This window comes from Pongo abelii, chromosome 5 (assembly GCF_028885655.2).
Source record: "Pongo abelii isolate AG06213 chromosome 5, NHGRI_mPonAbe1-v2.0_pri, whole genome shotgun sequence".
NCBI classification, from domain to species: domain Eukaryota; kingdom Metazoa; phylum Chordata; class Mammalia; order Primates; family Hominidae; genus Pongo; species Pongo abelii.
Genome location: NC_071990.2, coordinates 169024099 through 169047221, shown reverse-complemented (window position 1 = coordinate 169047221; position 23123 = coordinate 169024099). Strand labels below are relative to the sequence as shown.

At 40.8% G+C, this 23123-nt stretch overlaps 1 protein-coding gene across 13 annotated transcripts in view; it reads right to left on the bottom strand.

Annotated features, from left to right (window-relative positions):
* Positions 1-471: 471 nt before the first annotated feature.
* The window catches only part of CEP43 (centrosomal protein 43), a 43288-nt gene continuing 20636 nt past the window's right edge, over positions 472-23123 (bottom strand). For 2 of the 13 annotated variants that reach the window (XM_024248710.3, XM_024248712.3), the window contains 6 exons: positions 20221-20447; positions 17962-18074; positions 16230-16298; positions 10227-10266; positions 8939-9035; positions 472-2985 (listed from right to left, as the gene is read on the bottom strand). In XM_024248710.3, coding sequence (XP_024104478.1) covers positions 2911-2985; positions 8939-9035; positions 10227-10266; positions 16230-16298; positions 17962-18074; positions 20221-20447 — 621 coding nt within the window. In that variant the 3' untranslated portion in view covers positions 472-2910. Of the gene's footprint in view, positions 2986-6184; positions 6875-8938; positions 9036-10226; positions 10267-16229; positions 16299-17961; positions 18075-20220; positions 20448-23123 lie in introns of those variants that run through there. The other 11 variants (XM_054558440.2, XM_054558446.2, XM_054558438.2 and 8 more) reach the window with 8 other exon arrangements.

Sequence of the window (23123 nt, the reverse complement as noted above, 5' to 3'; positions counted from 1 at the left end):
TGTGCCAGGTACACAGCGGTTTTAAAAGAAAATCCCTGTTCTCTCGAGCTCATAGTTAAAACACACACACACACACACAGTAAGCAAGACCATTGCAGAGCATGCTGAGATGAATAAAAGGGGTACATGGAAGCGGTGGGGCAGCGACAGGGAGGAGAATGGACATCTCCCTTAGGTCTGGAAGCATCTTTCAACATGAGACTGAAACAAACCAGCTTCATGCAGTTCTAGGGGAAGCACATTCCAGACAAGGAGGGGCAAATATCACACCTTGAGACAGGAAGGGCTCTGGCAAGCTCAGGTGCAGAGGCTGTGCGGCAGTGGGCTGGCCCAGCTCTGGTGCATGCGCAGGAGAGGGAAGTAAGGAGGGGAGGAAGAGCTGTGGGCAAGCATGAGGCAGGGACTAATGGCGGCATCTACACAACTGCCCACAGGCTGTCATCCAACATAAAGTATAAAAGCACAACCGAATATCAACAAAGAGAATAAATGCTTTTTATTCATTTGTAGTTATCAATAAAATGAAAGACCTAGCATTTTTAAAACTCCACTGTAAAACATAGGTTACCATAAAAATGTATTTCATGGGTTAATATTTCAATATTTATTTTTTAACAGAAAACACTCATCACATGCAAAACCTGTCACTTCACATCTTCAAGTTTAATAAGTTGATAATACCTAATCAAAAAGTACATGTGAAAAGAAAGCTTTTTCATAGTTGAACTTTAAGTCATTCAAAATTATTCAATAAAATGGATATAGTACTGGCCAGGTGCAGTGGCTCACACCGGTAATCCCGGCACTTTGGGAGGCCAAGGCAGGAGGATCACGAGGTCAGGAGTTCAAGACCAGTCTGACCAACATGGTGAAACCCCATCTCTACTAAAAATACAAAAATTAGCCGGGTGTGGTGGTGTGCACCTGTAATCCCAGCTACTCAGGAGGCTGAGGCAGGAGAATCGCTTGAACCCGGGAGGCGGAGGTTGCAGTGAGCCGAGATCACATCACTGCACTCCAGTCTGAGTGACACAGTGAGACTCCGTCCCCCCTGCCCCCCGCAAAAAAAAAGATGCATGTAGTGCTGACAAAAAAGTTTCACATTTGGCATATTTCTCTTACCCTCCCAAATATTATCAAAAGGTCTGATACTCTGCATAACAGAAAAGTAACAAATTTCAGTTGCTACTGTTCGAAAGTTTCATAAATTTAAAAAGCCACATCCTGCTATGCTTTCAAATCATTTCACTGAAACCTAGTTCCTATCAAATATTAAAAATAAATCATACATGTGATCCAGATTCCAGGCGACCAGAACTATAGTGCTTTTAGAAAGTGACTGTTTACAGAGATGACTTACAAAGAAATGCATTTTATAACAACCACACTGGGGGACTGCAACAAGATTACATCTGCACGTGGTGCTGTTTACTAAGACATGAAGAGCTGAAGGAGAGTGAGATAGCAGCTCACAGACGGAGGGCAGAAATACACAGGGCTTCCAGGCTGTACCGGCCCAGTTTATGTCCTACTTCCTCTTGATGTTTACAGCTCAGTTTCACTTAAATTTTAAAAAGCCAGATTCTGTTACCCAGCCTTAATCCTTACATTTTCATTCCCTCTACATTTTAGAGCCCAAGGAGTAATTTCTGTAATATTTAGGCTAATATGAAATGAGAAACTGGCATTACACAAGTCATGCAGTCTGCTCACTTAACCGAGATCAATGAATTAGGTCTAATTTGCTCCTTTTACTAATAAAGGTAACTTGTAGTAAAAAGCTACAACTTAATTGAAATTATAAAGTGCAAAAACAGCACAATCCTAGCTTTACTTATATATAAATATGCATGCATCACTTTCTGTTTTTTTCTACTTGCACATTTTAAAATACTTTAGTATTATAAATGTCCGTGACCTACATAATAGCAATAATGCTTTAACCGTATAAATGAGACTGCGGAAATTCTATTATTGGCTCTATTTTTTAAGGGTTACAATGAAATTATGTACAGTATATAAAGCTTGTCAAACTGAACATGGTCTTAGGCCATTACTACTATTTCATTCCAATTTGGATTTTAATACAATTAACTTACAGATCTGAAATAAAAGCACTGCTTAATGGTTTCAGATGCATTTTGGTACTGAATATGTTTCAAGGAATCTTTACAAATAATAAATTATAATGAAGAGAACCTACGACTAAAACAGGAGGAATGACAATTGCAAATGTTATGTTATTGACAATTCTATGAATTAAAACTCATAACCACTTCTAGATTTCTTTAAAACAAGCAAAACTAAATAGCACACAAAAGAGTACTTTAATATAACCTTAATGGTCTAACAAACCTTCCAAATGGAAGGAAATACAAAATAAAGTTGACACATCAAATTTAACTTCTACTAATATACTTCAGTATTACAAATTTACCAAGTCATTTTGCCAACTATGTGTAGAGCCACCTAATATCAAAATATACTATGGTGGGTAAGCTCTGATTCCAGAGGGCTAAAGCCAAGGTTTTCAAAGATCACACGTACCAGCAGCCACACACACAAAGGGTTGTGCGATCCTACGGCTTTATTGACACCTTTCATCATGCTCTTAACACTGATGTTTTCATGGGTTCCTTCCCTGTAATGAAACTGAGTGTAGATCATCAATTTCCAAAAAGAAATGTACAGTTAAATTAAGAATATTAAATCTTCCACACATGGGCTCAAATAGGAAGTATTTTGTTTAGTAAAATGAAAATTACTTTTAAAAAATATCTGCAGTGTTTTTGAAATGCAAGGCACCAATAAAGAGCAGACATTCCAGCTGAGTGATTGTCTGGAAAAAAAAAAAAAATGGAACCGGTCAGTCCTCTGTCCTTGTTAATTAGAATACTTTCTTCTTCGTGTCTATGCAACGTCTTCCAGATAATCCGCAACATCACTGAGCTGGGATACAGTCAGATCTTGTGTGAGGTCATCAAGCTTTGTTGTTCAAAAGAAAGAAAATAATTAAGTGTCAGAATGTGAGTAGTCTTAAGTTATTTTAAAAAATCAAAACCACAATGAGATACCACCTTACTCCTGCAAGAATGGCCATAATCAAAAAATCAAAAAATAATATAAATGTCGGTGAGGATGTGGTGAAAAGGGAACACTTTTACACTGTTGGTGGGAATGTAAACTAGTACAACCACTATGGAAAACAGTGTGGAGATTTCTTAAAGAACTAAAAGTAGAACTACTGTTTGATCCACCAATCCCACTACTGGGTATCTACCCAGAGGAAAAGAAGTCATTATATGAAAAAGATACTTGCACATGCATGTTTACAGCAACACAATTTGGAATTGCAAAAACATGAAACCAGCCCAAATGCCCATCAATCAACAAGTGGATAAAGACATTGTGGTATATACATACCATGGAATACTACTCAGCCACAAAAAGGAACAAATAGGCCAGGCGCAGTGGCTCATGCCTGCAATCCCAACACTCTGGGAAGCTGAGGCAGGCGGATCACCTGAGGTCAGGAGTTCAAGACCAGCCTGGCCAACATGGTGAAACCCTGTCTCTACAAAAATGCAAAAATTAGCTGGACAATATAGCGGGTGCCTGTAGTCCCAGCTACTTGGGAGGCTGAGGCGGGAGAATCGCTTGAACGTGGGAGAATCGCTTGAACCCGGGAGGCAGAGCTTGGAGTGAGCCAAAATTGTGCCATTGCACTCCAGCCTGGGCGACAGAGCGAGACTCCAACTCAAAAAAAAAAAAAAAAAGTAACAAAATATTGGAATTTGCAGCAACCTGGATGGAACTGGAGACCATTATTCTAAGTGAAGTAACTCAGGAATGGAAAAGCAAACACCACATCTTCTCATTTACAAGCAGGAGCTAAGTTATGAGGATGCAATGGCATAAGAATGATACAACGGACTCTGGGGACTCCAGGGAAAGAGTGGGAGGAGGGTGAGGGATAAAAGGCTCAAATTGGGCCCAGTGTGTACTGCTAGGGTGATGGGTGCACCAAAATCTCACAAATCACCACTAAAGAACTGATTCATGCAACCAAACACCACCTGTTCCCCCAAAACCTATGGAAATCAGAAATAAAAAAACTAAAAATTAAAAAAACTGTTGCTGTAATTAAAGTATTACTTTATACTTCATAAACCAACTCATATTTAAACCTGTGTTGAGAAGCGATTTGCCTAAAATCATGTCTAATAAAGTTAGTACAATCTTTTGAGTCCAATGTTTTATGATTACTCTCAAATATTTCAAGTGAAAATTTAAAATAAAACACATCTTAGACATTATTCCAATTTAATCTAAGAAACAAATTAGTGAAAAATTGTATTAAACTTCTTTACCTGAGCATAGTCCCAATGTATGATTCTGTTCACAGGAAGTACCACTCTATGAACTGCTAACTCTAAAACCATAATTTACCCACGTTAAATTTCACAAAAATTCTTTAAAATGTATAATCTGGAAACTATCCCTTCTTATGTTTTCATATGATGGTATAGAACGTTAAGTTTCTAACATCAAACTCGACATGGTGTGACACACTTTAACACTGTGCCACCTGAAGCCAGATCATGAGTCCTTTTGGAGGCTGAAGTAAAAACAGAAGGGCAGACACGACGGCCCATGGAGTCTCAGACTCCCAGCCCCGGGTTCACAAAGTGTTGTAAGAAATGACTGATTTTTACTTCTGTTTAAACTACTTTAAACTGGAAAGTTAACCTATTAGCCAACTTATATCTATTCATTTGTATAAACAACTTATGATAATGGAGAAAGGAAATATTAATAGATATATAAGCATAATGCAGGCTGGGAAAACATTTCTTAAGTAAGGAAAAAACCACGGGTGAAGATACAGGCTCCAGAATATAGCACATACAGCTGGGCAGGTCCCACTGACAGCTGAACAAGGACAGAACCCAACCTTCCCAGTCCCACCTAGACTCATCGTTGTGGCGACAGACCAGGGGACAGCCACAGCCACAGCCACACCCACATTCTTAGGCATCATCTATGGCTGTCTTCTCCATACAATGGCAAGGTGCAGTAGTTACGGCCTGCAAAGCCTAAAATATTCACTACGTGGCCTTTTAGAGAACAAGTGTGCCAACACCTGGGCCAGATAATAACACGCAAGAATAGGAACATCTTGTAGAGATGCAACAGTTCCATCCCGAGATACTGTGAGATGCTTTTATGTGTCTGTTCATCTGCCCCCCACATATTCTCTCATTTTGTTATTCTTCGGATATTCAGAAATTTAAGTTATAAGTACAATCCTTTTCAACAAATAAGTCCTTGCCCTTTCTCTTGGTCCATAGTCTTGCTGTAAAACTATCTCACAAAGAAAATTACTAGGTATCTTAATTACAGTTCTTATGCATTCAATTCAAATCCAATTTACACAAAAACTGAAAAGTCAGAAAAGCTTGCAGACAGATTGTAAAACAGACTCTGATACCTTGGAACTGTAATTTTCTCCTCCCATCACTATTACAGAGTGAAATCAGTAAGGTATTCCATTTCGTTTACAAAGTAATTGAGTGTTGTATTAATACCAATGCTAAACTACAGACAAGAGTGAATACAGGAAAAATCACGGACTGAAAACGATCTTAATCTAGATAATTCAGTTATTGGAGGTCACTAATTTAGTTTTGCTTTAAGGCAAAGAAAAGACCACAGTAATAACCAGAAACTCCAAGAAGAACAGCTTCATTTAAGGTAGTTACCAAGAAAGAAAACTGAATGAACAAAAGCTAACTAGAAATAAATGGCTATTTAATAAAGCCTTTCCGCCAGGTACAGTGACTCACGTGTGTAATCTCAGCACTTTGAGAGGCCAAGGCGGGGGGATCACATGAGGCCAGGAGTTTGAGACCAGCCTGGCTAACATAGGTGAAACCCTGTCTCTACTAAAAATACAAAAACTAGCCGGGCATGGTGGTACATGCCTGTGGTCCTAGCTACTCAGAAGGCTAAGGTAGAATTGCTTGATCCCAGGAGGCAGAGGCTGCAGTGAGCCAAGATCCAGCCATTGCACTCCAGCCTAGGCAACAGACTGAGACTCTGTCTCAAAAAAAAAAAAAAAAAAAGGCGGCTTTCATGCCTCATTAGTTTTAGAATAAGAACTCAAAGGGACCAACTTAGTTCAAAACTATAAAAATAGATTTTACATCACAAAATAAAAATATCTAAAACGTACATTTTGAGTCTTGAAAGGGAAACAAAGGATCCCTGTGATAGCAAGCTTCATACAAATCGACGGGAACTTTTTGTAAGATTTTGAAAAGTTTTATGAAGTGTAAATGTTCACGTTTGCTGAATTAGATTGCTATGCATTAACAGAAACCTGGGATGCACACTTATGTTCTGTCCCTTAGGAACGTGTGGCCCTCTTCTTCCAACATCTACCTATGTCTTTGCTCGTGCTGGCTCCCATGCAGAGACTACCCTCCCCAGGGCCTCTGCTCCTAGTTCATCCTCTGTCATTTCTGGTTCAAAGTCACCTTCTAACAACCCTGCTCCTCCCAACATTCTGTCTCTTCACACAGCGCCCTCCAGTGAAGCTCTGGAATCAGGGCAGCACTGACACGTCCCGGGATCTCCCTTCTGTTCTCATGGCGCTTACCATGTTCCTCCTCAGCCCTCGCAGAACCAAGTCAGAGTCATCTTTCAAAATCCCGGTCAAATATCAGTTCCTGCTTCTGAATTTTCATGGCCCATGAATGACTGGCATTTTATGGCACTTGTCACTTTTTATCTTGACTTTCCTATGTTTGTGTACATGGCTTTTCTCTCTCTGATCCTGCATAAATTTGAGGGAAGAAGTCCATATCTGTGCCTACGACAGAAATGTCTATTGTGACTACAATCAATAATAGTATTAGATACCATTTCTTGAATGCCTATTCTGTTAAGCACTGAGCTATATGCTTTACACGCTTACCTCTAATTTTCACTACCACCATCTCTCTTGCAAAACAGATGTGAGACCCAAGGCCCCAAAAGTTAAATAACTTGCTGGGCGCGGTGGCTCACGCCTGTAATCCCAGCACTTTGGGAGGCCGAGGCAGGCAGATCACGAGGTCAGGAGATCGAGACCATCCTGGCTAACACGGTGAAATCCTGTCTCTATAAAAAATACAAAAAAATAGCTGGGCGTGGTGGCGGGCACCTGTAGTCCCAGCTACACAGGAGGGTGAGGCAGGAGAATGGCGTGAACCCAGGAGGCGGAGCTTGCAGTGAGCTGAGATCGCGCCACTGCATACTCCAGCCTGGGCGACAGAGCAAGACGCCGTCTCAAAAAAAAAAAAAAAAACGTTAAATAACTTGGCCAAATTTGTGAGTGGTAAGTAGCAGCTCCAGGACTCAAACCCAGATGTGATGAACTTACAGAACTTGCCCATTCCACTGAGCTATCTCCTTCCTCACACTCCCACATCCCCAGCCCTGTGTCCTCTAAATAGTAGGTGCTTAATGGACACTGGTTTTGGTCACCTTGGCTGAAAGGTGACCAAACTGCCTGCTGTATTCTTACTGCAAAGAATTCAAATGCTTTTGTGTTCCCCAGGTGCCCAGTTTCAATTCTCTGCACAGAAGGCTTTAGAAAATGCTTCCTAATGAAGTACACTGACTGTCAAAGTCCATTCTATGTAAATGGCAAAATTATCTAAATTTAAGCTTTTAAGTGAAAACTCCTAGGAACATTGATGTGCCAAACCCAGTGAGTAGGACCCAGTGAGAAGCAGTCTAACAAAGCCCAGACTCCTGGACGCCATCCAAGGCCCCCAATGGCAAAGGGATGCCACACCTCCTCTTCAACCCACGTCATTTCACAAATCCTAGTTTAACAGTCATTTATTCGAGTCCTCTACCTCATATTTAAAGAATCCTTCATAGTTTCTTTGGTATAACTTTAAAGCAACATTTTTCAGGCCTCTTTAGGATGATGCAGGGTGAAAAGAGAAAGCTAAATGTATAATTATAAGGGTATAATACATCAGGAATTAGAGAAGTGCTTTATATATTATCATTTAACCTTCAAAATAATCCTATCACATAGGTATTAATACTTTCATCTTACAAGTAAAGAAACTGAGGGTCAAAGGTTAAAGCTTAACTAAGAAAATATATGAAAGAATAAGAATGCAAACACGGATGTCGCTGACTTAGATTGTGTGCTTGCATTGTAAACGCTACCTCTCTCAAAGGCCTTCTCCCTGTGTGACAATCACAGCGCTTGGAGAATCCCACCTCGTTCCGGAAAGCAAGTCCCCACCCAGCCATGGCAACCTCCAACCTGACTGGTAGACTTGTCTGAGCTGGGGACAGCTTGATGTGGGTACTGACAGGTGACCCTGCAATGCTACAGCTCACCATCGAAGGATCTTCTGTTCTCCGCCCACATAAAAAGGTCAAGTTTGGATCTCAAATACGGACTCTAACTTTATGGCCTACTGTCTTGTCTCCTGTGGATTTTAGCCCAGCCTGGCTTGCATGTTCAGATGTCACAACTGGCCAAGACGACCACACTTTCTGCACTCCAGGCTCAGCTTCCTCCTGTGATCACAGTGCCCTATACTGACTTCCACCTATGACACCAGGTAGTCAATTCTCACTAGGCCTGACCCACCCTGATCCCTCTTAATCCACAGCAATCCCAGTGCCCCAGGAATAATCCTCAGGCATTTCACCAGCGAGACCTGCCTACCAAAGGAAGTGACAACCAAAACCAATCTTACACATTCATCAAAGACATTCTTTATAAACTCGAGCCAGGTCTCTGTCATGACTTTTCATAATTTTCAACTGTTTTTCTACTAATTAGTATGAATTTTGAAGCTTTACAGTAAATCAACAAATAGGTTAAAAAAAAGCACTCTATGGGAAATGCAGAACACCATACCTTATCACTGGTATTGATGTCATCTATTTCCACAGAAAGGTCTTCTTCTATCTCTTCACCAATACTTATCTCACTTTTCTCTGAGCGATGGCTGGTACTAATTTCAGAAGGGGAAAAAAAAAATAAGAACTCTGAAAATAAACATTTAAAGAGATTAACTACCATTCTTTAAACATTCAGATATTTCTTTTAATCCTTTAAGTAAAATATAATATTAACTATAATTAATTTCATACATATTTTCTTGCTTGACCCTTAAAATAATGTAGCAAGGGCAGCAGCAGTCAAGTCAATGTAACAGATGAGGAGATTCAAAGCAGTGACTTTGGTCACAATAGCAAGAAAGAAACAAACCCAGATTTTTACAATTTCATCTACTACATCATGCTCTTTCTCAAAAACTGTATAATAAATTATAAAAAAAAAATACAGACTTCCAATTGGAAAGATAACCTGTCAATTAAATAAATTTTTCAGGCATCTAATTTAAAATTTCGAATCATATCCATAACAAATATTACTTCTACATTACATATTATCTTTCTGTGTATAAGAAAGGAATCGACAGGGCACGGTGGTTCTTGTCTGTAATCTCAGCAATTTGGAAGGCCCAGGTGGGTGGATCACTTGAGGTCAGGAGTTCAAGACCAGCATGGCAAAACCCCGTCTCTACTAAAAATACAAAAATTGGCCAGGCGTAAAGGCACGCACCTACAATCCCAGCTACACAGGAGGCTGAAGCAGGAGAATGGCTTGAACCCAGGAGAAGGAGGTTGCAGTGAGCCCAGATCGCGCCACTGCACTCCAGCGTGGGCAACAGAGTAAGACTCTATCTCAAAAAAGAATGGCAATCTTACTAGGGCAGACCACATATCCACATATTAGGAAATGTGATCTGAATCAAAAGACTAATTTGAGAGCATAATTATTTTAAGTCAAATGGAGACAATTCCTGCCACAAAAAGGTATGGAAGGAAGAGAAAATCAGCACTTATGACACGGCAACTGAACTGCTTCTAAACAACTTCTCAGTTAATTCTTCAATGTTTCTCTTCTTCTTACCAAGTTTCCTGAACATAATGTGACTGTCTATATTCTAATGTAAAATCAAAAACATGCTCTAAAATCAAATATTTAATTTTGGATTCTTTTCTTCACCTTCAATCAATATGAACAACAGAATCAAATACACTAAAATAAGCACCAAATGTAATTTTGTCTTGTCTATGTTCGGAAATTGTTTACAAATATGTATATATTTATATATTTGCCCAATAGTTTTTCTTACCTGTTAAAATCATCAACATAGTCATCGTCTTCTCCAGTTCCTGATAAGTTTAAGAAAAGATATGTTATATCTAACGTGCGTCACAATTTACCTACCATTAAACACACATTTCCTTAAAAAAAATTAATTATATTGCATCATTTAAAAAGTCCCAGACTAGAAATAACATTTTAAGCATATATAATATGAAGACAAATGACAAATGAAATACCTAAGAATAAACTGTTACAAGTGACTATAAAATGTGGTTAACACCTCATCTTTACTCCAGGTACTCTAAGGCAATTAACATCGGGCACACTCACCATTAATAAGGTCCCTTGACTTAATGGCGTATAGCAATAGCAAGTCATCATCAATCCCCTCTAGGTACTAGAGGAACTACTGAGCGTTTTCAACACGCTAATTGTTTTGTTATAAAAGTTAACAAACACTCATGAGGTGTGAAGAGGCCATAGAGCACAGCAAATAAGGGCACCTTCAGTCAGACAGAGCCGGGCTCAGGCCTCAGACCTGCCACTCAACAGCTCTGCGACCTGGGAATGTGAGGTGCCCTTTCTTGGCCATGTCCTCAGCTCTGACGTACAGCCAAAGCCACACCAATCAGAGTTAACATAAGGATTCAGGTACATGATGTGCTTAACAGATACCTTGGTCCACAGTAATATCTTAATAAAACGCAACTGAATGAAGGTGGGATGGTGAATAGTGAGGCAGTGTTACCAGTTTCTCAAAGTGCACCATGAGCCTCTGACAGAGTGGGCACCTTCAGATCAACTTAAGGTTACAAAGGACAAATTTGCAAATCAGCAGCCCTTCCCTCCCAGGACTTCTGAGGGCTAGATAAGGAAAAAGCGTTGTCAGCCTAAAAGCAGACTTGGAGGCACATGAGAGACAACTTAAAACGTGAATGGATGGCCTCTGAAAGACCCAGGAAGTACGTACAGCCACATGCAGAAGATGCGGATCACAAAAAGAAGACCTGGCATGACAGAGAGCCGTTCGAAGACCCTGCGGGCCTTGTCCTCAATCTTCCCTCAGATTAAGGCTGGACTGTCTCTAAATCGGTCAGACTGCTGAGGGGATTCGAGCTCTGTCCAGACAGTTAGACAAGGTAATTCTCTTACAGCCAAATCCTATGATTAATTTATCAAGGAGGTGAGTGAAGACTAGGTCCCCTAGAGGTATAGCAATGACTAAGATAGTATCTCTGATCTCAAGGAGCAAACACTCTAGTGAAGAGGAACAGTGGAACAAACCAAATACTGCTAGTGCAATTGGGAAGAACTCCAAGGTAGCAACTGAGTGGAAACCTAGGTTGCAGAGGTACAAATTATTGGGGACAGTGTGTTCCAAGAAGAGGAAACATGTGAAAGGCCCTGAGGTGGGGGAGGGTGCGGTGGTTTGAAAAACCACCAGTGCAGCCCAGAGCAGTGACGCACATCTGTAATCCAGCTACTTGGGAGGCCAAGGCAGGAGGATCACTTGCACCCAGGAGTTTGAGACCAGCCTGGGCAACATTGCAAGACCCCCTCAAAAATTAAAAATTTATTTTATTTTTAAAATTTTCAGTTTTAAAATACCGTCTCAAAACAAATTTAAAAACCGCCAGTAAGGAAGCCATACAACCATAAAACAATGAATTTGGGGGACAGAATGGGTGGAGGAAGAAAAAAGGAGTGGCGATCAGAGGGGTTGGCAGAAGCCGGATCATTAGGGCTTGGTTGGTTGCAATAAGGATCTTAGCCTGAATACAAAGGGAAGCTGTCTGGGGTGGGGTGGGGTGGGGGAAGACAGGAGTGAAAAAGTGCAGGGAAGCACTATCTCACTTCTGTTTTCCCAGAGATAATCGTACCACGCCAGAAGAAATGTGTGTATAGGAGGCAACAATGAAAGTAAGGAAAGCAGAAGGCTGTCAGAAAGTCCAGGCCAAAGATAACAGGGGTAAAGGCTTGGGTCAAGGCAGGTGTCCCACAGATAAGACAGATGGGTAGATGACATGGGGTGGGAAGAATATCAGCAAATGAAGAAAACATGAATCCTTGTTACTGCTACATCCAAACCTTGCCCAGTAATGAACTGGAAATCCCTGATCATAAGCAGTCAGGAGCTTCCTCTCCTCTTGAGAATCAAGAGCTCGACTCCACTGTAGCCTCAAAGGTTAAAGGGCTGCAAGTGCTTGACAGAAACCAGGCACTGTCAGGGCCAAGAAGGAGAAGTGGAAATCCGATTAAACAAACTACGTATGTGGCTGGTTTGCAAGCACTAAGTAAAACCAGCAGTGGCAGCTACTAAAATGTCAGCCTCCAAGGACCCATCATAGAGTTCCTATGTGTGAAGGCCAGTGAGGAGAGCAGAGGTGGACACTGAGCTGAGACAGCGAGGACAGCTGTGGCTGCAATGTGGATTTAAAGGAAGCTAACTGGATTCCCCACCTGCCAGCATTTGTAGCCAATTCAAAACACAAGATTTGTCAGGCCTCTGAGCCCAAGCTAAACCATCATATCCCCAGTGACCTGCATGTGTATATCCAGATGGCCTAAAGCAACTGAAGATCCACAAAAGAAGTGAAAATAGCCTTAACTGATGACATTCCACCATTGTGATTTGTTTCTGCCCCACCCTAACTGATCAATGTACTTTGTAATCTCCCCCACCCTTAAGAAAGTTCTTTATACTCTCCCCCACCCGTAAGAAGGTTCTTTGTAATTCTCCCCACCCTTGAGAATGTACTTTGTGAGATCCACCCCTTTCCCCCAAAACATTGCTCTTAACTCCACCGCCTATCCCAAAACCTGTAAGAACTAATGATAATGCCACCACCCTTTGCTGACTCTCTTTTCGGACTCAGCCCACCTGCACCCACGTGAAATAAACAGCCATGTTGCTCACACAAAGACTGCTTGGTGGTCTCTTCAGACAGACACATGAGACAAAGATATTTACTGAATAATGTGCTATAACACATTAGATTCTGACTTCTTGGTTATGTATTGTTTAGTATTACAATAATTTAAGCCAGTGTCAAAATGATTAACAGAATACATATAGGTTAAGCATCCCAAATTCAAAAATTTGAAATCCAAACTTGAATGAAATCCAAAACTTTCTGAGTGCTGACGTGACGCTCAGAGAAACTGCTCATTGGAGCATTTCGGACTTTCAGATTTTCAGATTTGGGATGCTCATCTGGTAAGAAAAATGCAAACATTGCAAAATCCAAAAAAATCTAGATTCTGAAACACTTCTGGTCCCAAGCATTTGCATTAAGGGATACTCAACCTGTACTACATTACTTTAAGGGTCAGCAAATTTTGGCCCTCAGGCCAAGGATTCTTGTTTTCTTCATTTTTTGACAGTCTCTCCTCCCCATCCCATACCCTCTGTCTTATCTGCCCTTACCCCAGTCATCTTTGGCCTGGACTTCCTGACAGCCTTCTGCTTTCCTTACTTTCATTCTTGCCTCTGGCTGATGACCTGCTTTTGTTCAGCCTGTGAACTAAGAATGGCTTTTACATTTTTAAAGATTGTTTAAAAAAAAACCCACAAAGACTATGTGAGACAGTACATGCCGTCCACAAAGGCTAAAATATACACTATTTGGCCCTTTACAGAAAAAGCTTAGCAACTCTTGCTTTAAATATGCAAAGAACCTATCTATAAACACTCCATTTGGGCACCTTTAATTAATATTTGTCTGCCAAACTAAAACAGATTGTGCTCTAAAGCTTTATTTGTAGATTATTTCTTTGGAACTCAGAATTTATGTTCCCATTGAAATGATTATTTCAATATGTCTAAATAACATACAGGCAGTAAAACACAGTGGTGAGGGCTCTGTGTGATGCATCAGGACTCTAAAAGCAGCATGACCTTGGGCAAGTTACTTAACCTAGATTCTTCATCTGTAAAAATGGAGATAGTAATAAGACCTACCTCATAGGATATGAATTAAATAAAATAATTCCTTGGTACAGTGCCAGGCACTTATCATTAACATCATTATTCTCCTAGGCTGGTCCACTAACATCTGTCTATATATTACTCAAAATACCTAGAGTACTGTACATTTAAAATGTAAAAAACCCAAACAGAAAACAACATTGTTGCAAAACGAAATAAAACTTTATTTCTACTGAATCTTAATGCCTAGCTAAATGACAAACATCCAGCTAGTGAACTGGTAGTTCTCACCTGCATAACTACCCCAATTCCAACCCGACGTATGCCTAAGTCCCAAGACAAAGTGAAGTGAAGGAGCACACCACCCTCCTGCCTGTACCCAGCAACTCTGCAGCCCCAGCAACCACATTCCCTCCTAAGGATGAGAATTCTCAGCAGCTCCCTACTCAGAAACAGGCGGGAAAACCCTCACTTTGGTAAGAGAATAGAGCAGTCAGAGAAAAAAGCTAAAAGGTTAGGCAACAGAGTGAAACACCACAAAAGTGAAAAAAAAAACAGAACACAAAGGGGACAGGGCAGCCATCACAGTGCAGAGGTCAGGAGTAAAGCCTCTGGTGGCAGTTAGCCATTGAGGTTGAGTGGAAAAGAACATCTAATGGCAACCACGACCACAGCTGACAGGAAAAGCACAACGGAGGGAAAGGGGGCAGGCCCACCTAGCTGGCCAGCCAGCAACAAGGATGCACAAATTGCAGACGGCGGCACAACCAGCAACTCAGTTACCAGGACTCCAGGGCACTATGTGGAACAAGAATCCGGGCAGCTCAGGGAACATTTATTCTTCTGCAAATGGGGGAACAAAGTAACATAAAAAGAAAACTAACATTTACTAGGCACCTACCATGCCAGGCACTGTACTTTAATTTACATATGAAGAGATATTTAAATCCTATTTACTCTTTAAAACGAGGCAGATGTTATTAGTTCCACTTAAGAGATGAGGAAATAGCAGTTTAGTTTATCTCCCTACACTACCCATCAATCAGTGCCACATCTGAGATGTCACTTCTATTCAACTCCAAGCCCAAGTTCTTTGCACTATCCAGAATGTCTCTCCAGAAGAGGGAAGGGCATTCTCGGAGCTGCCCCTCGGACAGGGCTGGGTTTTAAAAGCACATGGGGACACAGCTTTCTCTCTCCCCAGCCTGCCTGTGAAGCTGTCTTCCAATGCTTCCATGTGTGAGCGATTACAGACCAGGAAGCGATCCCATCACATCCACAGACAGCATAGGAAGTGGCCATTGAGGACCTGGCTGCACCATTTCCTTCAGGTCAGCAAGTTTGCCTTTACATAAATGAGTTTGCCTAAAGTATGCCTGTCACCCTGCTACAGTCTTGCACAGAACAGAACACTGAATGAGAACTGTGCTCTCAACATATGGCCCAGGGCTCAGTAATGTTCACATTGACACTCTTACTTCCATAGTAATGAATGTACTTACATGGCAGGCTTACCAACTTCTGCTCCATAGAACAGAACTGAACACATCTCACAATTTTTCTTTCAATAAGTCTGTTTCCCCATTAGACTGAATTCTCTGAGGCCTGGACCATGTACTACCAGCATCTAGCAAATGGCTCTGCCTCTGCCCAAATTTTTCTCAGTCTGAACTGAAATATCTTCCCTTCTCTCTTATACACCTACTTAACCATGAAGCTTCTACACAGAAGTCACTTCTGATAAGAGGTCTTCCCTGAATGCCAAGACTGGACAAAGGTAACCTACTAGCCATTTCTATACCCATATATACTGACCCTTTTACACTCAAAATATCTGTAGACGCCTGTTTAATGTTCATATTTCCTGACCAGAATTTAAACTCCATGAAGACAGAGGTACACGAGGACATGATGGCTGTTGCTGTAGCCATCTCTCGCATAGCGTGTAATCTTGAACACGTAAAAGCCATTCAAACACCTGCTGAATGAGCAGCGGCAGGAAGGTGCTCAGCGTAGGTAAACAGAGTCACTTCTTTTACAACCTTATCCTAAAAATAATCACTTTAAAACCATCAACACATAAACTAGAAATCTAATTACCTAATCCAAGTGATCCAATTTTATCACTGATCAATTTCAGATCTTTCAAAACTGTATTTCCCCTTTTACCTGTGAACAGGAGAAAATATTAGCATTAGAGTGACTTAGAATACAACAGTCTCCAAACCACATCAATTTTTGTTGTTGTTCAATATGGGGCTTCTTTATGACAGGAGCATAATAACCTAAAACTAAGGAAAAAATAAATTGTGATTAATGAACGCTTAAGCTATGCATCACAACCCTTTTTTTGAGACGGAGTCTCACTCTGTCACTCAGGCTGGAGTGCAATGGCACGGTCTCAGCTCAGTGCAACCTCCGCCTCCCGGGTTCAAGCGATTCTCCCACCTCAGCCCTCCAAGTAGCTGGGACTACAGGCGTGTGCTACCACACCCGGCTAATTTTTGTATTTTTAGTAGAGACAGGGTTTCCCTATGTTGGATAGGCTGGTCTCGAACTCCTGACCTGGTGATCCACCCACCTCGGCCTCCCAAAGTGCTGGGATTACAGGCGTGAGCCACTGCACCCGGCTACATCCCTTTTTAAAACCATAAACAATACTACTTTATTGGAACACAACCACCAAAAAACATTTTTTGCCTCATTATAAGACATCACTTTCCATAAACAGCCCTGTTAGGTATGAATTCATACACTACTGTTAATTATTTTCATGAGTCTTATTTTTCCTTTGAACTTCTAAATTTTTCTTCAGTGCAACTGCTATTTCACTTACTAAAGTGACATCCTCACTGGTTTTTTAGTCCTTTGTTCTCAACGTCCTCTCTACATGATCATTCTCTAATCAGTGTCAGAATGACATGTTCATGATGTCCTGAATTCCTTTCTTACAGGTGGCAGTAACCACAGGAAAGAAGCAAATGGGAAGGGATGCGGACATTATAAATACATGGCTGGTTTAAGAGAAGCAACGGGCCAGCTCTCTCTTATGTGCCCTAGGAAGTCCCACAGTATATCAAGCAATACAAAAAGATTCGGAAATACTGGACAGTTACGCAAAACGCATACTGCAAATTCTTAGTGAATCTACTTTAGGAAACTTTCTCAAAAGAGGTACACGTGCGCTGAAACACTAAGCTAATTAAATACAACATTTACTATGATACGGTTTCCAAAGGACCTCTGCCCATCCTACATGTTCAGGGCTATGCTTTTTAAATTCCTATCACTGTGTGTGGGGAGAGGTGGGAAAGTCACTGGTGCCGGAGCTAGACTATTCCATGTGTAACCAGTGCTCTTTAGCTCTGCTGCATTTACGATGACATGTCAGGTCATTCTTCTTGAAAATGATCTGCAGAATAATTTTTTATTTAACATTTTATGATACTTACTGTGGTATCACCAAACAAATTTTTAAAAATTAATTGAAAGTAAATCCAACTCAAATCATTGTAAATGTCCAAAAAAGGAGAGACGATTTAAAAATTATATTTCTATAGATAATAAAAATCAGCTAAAAAGTCAACTTCTCAAAAGTATTCCGATGGTATATAGGTATAGGAAGGGCCAGAATACAAAACAACATATAAAATATGACCACATTAGAAGTAACAAAACACAACAAAATATTAACAGGAAATATCTTTGAGTGATAAAATGACAGGTTATTTTAGTGATTTTCCTGGAAAAAAAAAAATCAACAATAATCATATAGTGCTTAATTAGAGAAAAAACATCCCGAGTATTCAAGTCCACATCTTTGGGCACTTACTCTCAGAGTCTTTTAAAGAAGGGGCTCCCGCCAGGAAGCTGAGTCCACTTTTTAAGGGGGGTGCATCTGAGAGTGAGGCCAGGCTTCCTGCTTGCTTCCTAGGTTCATTCCTCCTAACAAGAAACAAGGACAGTTAATCGGTGCTCTTAACGTTCTGCCACTAAACACTTTTATTCTGCCATAGAAACAAAAGCAACTTAAAGATGTTTTATATGCGCAGTGGCTGGAAATCAAGAATATACACTTTAAAGATTCAAAACCATAAAGTATACCAAGGGAGTGCAAACTACAGATCAACCACAATCAGCACAGCCAGGGTGTAAGAAATCAGCTCACCTCTCTTTAGAATTCTGTTTGATATAAACTAAATTGACCTCTTCACTGTGATTTTTTTCAGAAGCCCTTTTCCATTACCCAGACATGCAGCCAAGGGACAATATAGGAGTTTACTAGCAAATAAGTGCCACCTCTCAGATTAAATATTGTTTACAGAAGCCACAAACAGCCATGCTGATGAACTCCCCTTAAAGTCATGACCACTAACCTCAAGGGGACCTCTAAAACTGCCCAACAACCCTCCGGGTTTCCACAGTCCCTTCTCGCCTTACTTTCTTATAGAAAGATTTCATGCTTTCTCCACTTTCCTCATATCTCCAACCTCCGTCCTCCATCCTCACTCAACTATGAACTCAGGTGACAGCTTGCACAGGTGCCACCATCATATCCACCCCCTGCCTACAATGAGACCCACACGCTCTCCACTTTTCCAGCAAACACAAGCCCCTGCATGGGATTCCATTGCTGTGCAGCCCTCCAGGAGTTCTCCTCTCACTCCCTTACATCATTAATTCTTCCATCTTTAAAGCTGAACAGCTCTCGTCAGCATACATGCTGTTATTTCTCCCACCTAAACATGTTTTTCAGCCCTAAATCCTGCCCCTCCAGCCACCATCCCGTTCCTCTGCACACTTTTACAACTCATCAGAAAACTATTTTTCATCTACAATCCTTTCCTGTCTGTCTTGAACGCACTCTAATTCTCTAACCTGCCTCGCACCCCCCTCCTCCATTCCAACAAAACTGTGTCAAGGTCATCACTGACCTCCAGATGGCTAAATCCAATGGCATCATACAGCTACTCCTCCCTACCGCCACCTCCAAAGACACCACTCTCCTGGTTCCATCTCCTCTGCTGCTTCTAGCTCCCCACTCTGGCCTCAAGGTGTGCAGGACTTGCTTCCTTGGTGATCCTCTGTAGTTTCCCACACCCCACATTATCTACAAACTGATGACTCCTAATTTACATCTCCAGCCCAGACCTCTCCATCAATCCCAACGCATATACTCAATAGCCTACTTTGGATTTCCACTAGCAATCTTCTCTAACTTAGTACAGCGACAGGGGCCTCCAGGCTGTCATGCCACCTGTCTGTGTAATCCACTCTTGCTCTTGCCACTCTTCATCTAATGTGTTTCCAACCTTCTAGTTTTGCAGGCTAAAAACCGTGATGCCGCTCTGCGTATTACTTTTCTCTAGCACTTACTGGCAAATCCTTTTCCATCATTAACGGCCTCCAACCCGGAAACTCTAAGTCCAACCTTCCCCAGCAACCTCGGGATCCTTCTGTAATGTACGCCAGATCAAGATCCTCAGGGCTTCCAGTCTCAAAGGAAAGCCGTTCAGCCCCTCATCTCTGAGTCCACCTCATCCGATCCCCATCTTGCTCTCTCTACAACCCCCAACTCGCCTCCCTGCTGTCTGTTTCCTCTCCCCAAAGCTCCATCAACCCACGGCAACTCCCTTACCTCCTCTTTGCTCACTGGGTACCTCCAAGTGAGGCCCCCTCCAATTTGGACAGCTGACATGCACCTGCCCTGACCACACACTTGGCTCCCATCACTGCTCTGCTCTCATCACCCGACACACCGCAGCATAACCCTCATTGCCTGACTTTGTCACCAGAGCATGAGCTTCCTGAGGGCAGGAGTCTTCCCTCTTCTATCATTGCTGCACCCCACCCTGGAACAGCCCTGGCAAGTGGCTGACACTCAATCTACACTTACATGTTGGAATAAATCATGTCTAGGTTTTTCTAAAACCTGGGATTGTTTTACAACATGAAAGGCATTAACAACGCATAGTCAGATTTATGGATCCATTATAAACCATCCATAGTTCATTATTTTTTAACTATAAAATGAAAACATTTGTCTTATTTTTAAACCCCTAGTCTCATAGCTCAAAAACCATTTACTCACAAACCGTAAGTTTTCTCTGGCTTAGGAATGGGATCATCAAAGAAAGAATCTCCTTCCGTATCATCTTCATCTGGACAAAGGCCGGCTTTGTCTTTGCCATCTAAAGTTCTGTTGCTTAGAAAAGATCCAATTTTTGTTTCATGGGACAGTAAGTGAAGGCTGCTTTTGCTCTTGGGTTCTGACAAAGAGACACTTGTATCACTCTGATTGGCCTCATCATTGGCCTTCTAGAAAGAGAGGGAAAGAAAAGGCCTCCTTGGTGAGATAAAACTTTTAAGATATTTTCAATAATAAAAGAAGTCTCATGAGCATAAGCAAACCTGTTTGTGTGTGTGCAACCTTTGTGTGTGTGTGTGCAACCTTTGTGTGTGTGTGTGTGTGTCTGTGGGTGTGTGTGTGTGTTGGGGGCAGCTCTCAGCAGCGTGAACTGCAAAGCAATGCCATGATTCATCACTCCATCCCCAGGATTCCTAACATGGCAAACTTTCAAAGGGGGAAAAATATTAGAGAAATATATTAATACCATTCCTTTCCTCTTTTCCTAAATGGAAATACCTTTAGTATACCTATCCCATTTATAAACACTTTCCCATTGAGAAACAATTTCCCATCTCCTCTTCCATATGTCATTGCTTCATAAATTATCTTAAATTAATACATTTTCAACTTGAAATCAGGAGAGACCATTACTATTAAAGGAGAAAAGAAAGATTATTTCATATGAATGAACCAAGCATTAAAGTAGTCATCAGTAAAAATAGCAATTTTCTATCCAGTGCTAAACACAACAGGCATCAAGGTGAAAGATGCTGCCTTCAACCACTCGTGTTTCTAACATAAACATTTGCTAATCAAAATAATTATCTCAATTCTGACTTCCAGGGTGACTTCCTAACCTATACCTCATTTTGATGTCCATGGACATATATACGTGTGTGTGTGTGTGTGTATTTCCCTATGTATATTAACATCAATGTTATAAAAAAATTCTGAATCATCCTTATCCATGCCCTTGGATATAGAGTGATGTTACCACTTTTCTTTTCTGTTTTCAGGGAGTCCTAACCTTCACAGCCAACTTTCACTCCATTCTTGGTCAGATTTCTTTCTGCCCTTAGACGGGTCTATGTTAATAATAATAATGAAAACAAAAAATAATGCTAGTAATAATAAAAGCAGCTAACATTTATGGAGAACATTCAAATGCTTCACCTTATCTCATTTAATCTTCAAAATGGCCCTATGATCTGGAGATAGCTTTATCTCTGTGGATATAAATAAGGAAACACAGAGACAGACATTTATGTCACTTGTCAAAGTCTCCAGGTAGTTAAGTGGTAAGGTCAATATCAAAGTCAAAGCCTGATTCCAGAGGTTAACTCAATATTTATGCTATTAAGCTAAATTATAATGAATTTGTGGTCTTTATGGGTTAAAAATGGCAATTTCCCAAAATTCAGCCTTGCGTACTAAAGAGAGCAGTATTGTGTAAAATACCTGTGGAGTACTAGAAAAAGCACTCAATTGAAACAAGGAATCTGGAATGTAGTCCAAAATTATTAACTCCATCTTTTTTTTTCTTTCTTTTTCTTTTTTTTTTTAAGAAACAGGGTCTCACTATGTCATCCAGGCTGGTCTTAAAACTCCTGGGCTCAAGCAATCCTCCTGCCTCAGTCTCCCAAGTAGCTGGGTTTATCGGATTACAAGCACAAACTATACCCAGTCGTATAATCTTTTTTTTTTTTTTGAGACAGAGTCTCGCTCTGTCACTCAAGCTGGAGTGCAGTGGGGCGATCTGGGCTAACTGCAACCTCCACCTCCCAGATTCAAGCGATTCTCCTGCCCCAGCCTCCTGAGTAGCTGGGATTTCAGGCACGTGCCACTACGCTTGGCTAATTTTTGTATTTTTAGTAGAAATAGGGTTTCAACATGTTGGCCAGGCTGGTCTCGAACTCCTGACCTCAAGTGATCCACCCGCCTCGGCCTCCCAAAGTGCTGGGATTACAGGCATGAGCCATGAGCCACCATGCAAGGCCCATGTAATCTTAAGTAAATTAATTTCCTAGGCATGAGTTTCCTCAAGAATTGAACTAGATTCATATTTTTCAGATCAAATTATATCTAGGAAGGGATGGATGGCTGAGAAAGAATTAAAGAGTAGTAACTACTGAAGCATGGTGACCAAAGTCTGGGTTAGACATTACCGAACAAGACGCTCTTGAAGGATGGTTTCACTTTTCATATGGGTACAGACAGAATGCATTATGCATGTCTTATGATATACGTTTACATCTTTACACCAGGTAGAGGTCTTGACTAGTTGACAGTAGGCAAGATATATGCTGTGCAAATTTTATTGCCTTCTAGAGAGCCATACATTCCATGTTATTAATATAAACTAATGATTATAAAGAGATGTCTGAAAAAATAAATACCAAGTTATAATTTTAGACAACATATTTTCAAAGAGACGGAAACTTTCAAAAATTTCCTAACAACTTTCTTGACGTTTTCCTGGTATTATCAAATATAGAAAAGTATTATGTAATTCACACCAGTTGTAATTTCTGATTTTTACACTGTTTTAATAATGGATTTATATCTTTTTAAAAGAATATGCATTTGGAAATAAATACCCTGATGTGATATTTAAACATATGTACAATGACAGAGCCTGTGGCCATGACAGATTCTCTCCTTCTAAACACTCAAGAGAAAGTGCCAAAGAATAACTGGCATGAAAGAAACTGAAAAATGTAAATGTAAAGCAACATTATGAGAAACAATAATTATTCTAATTTCCCCAAGAATTCACACTGCCAACGTAACTTAAATCCACATAATGAACTATCTAATATCAAAGCTGAGCAACTAGTAGGTATCCATGATTATTTGACAGGTTT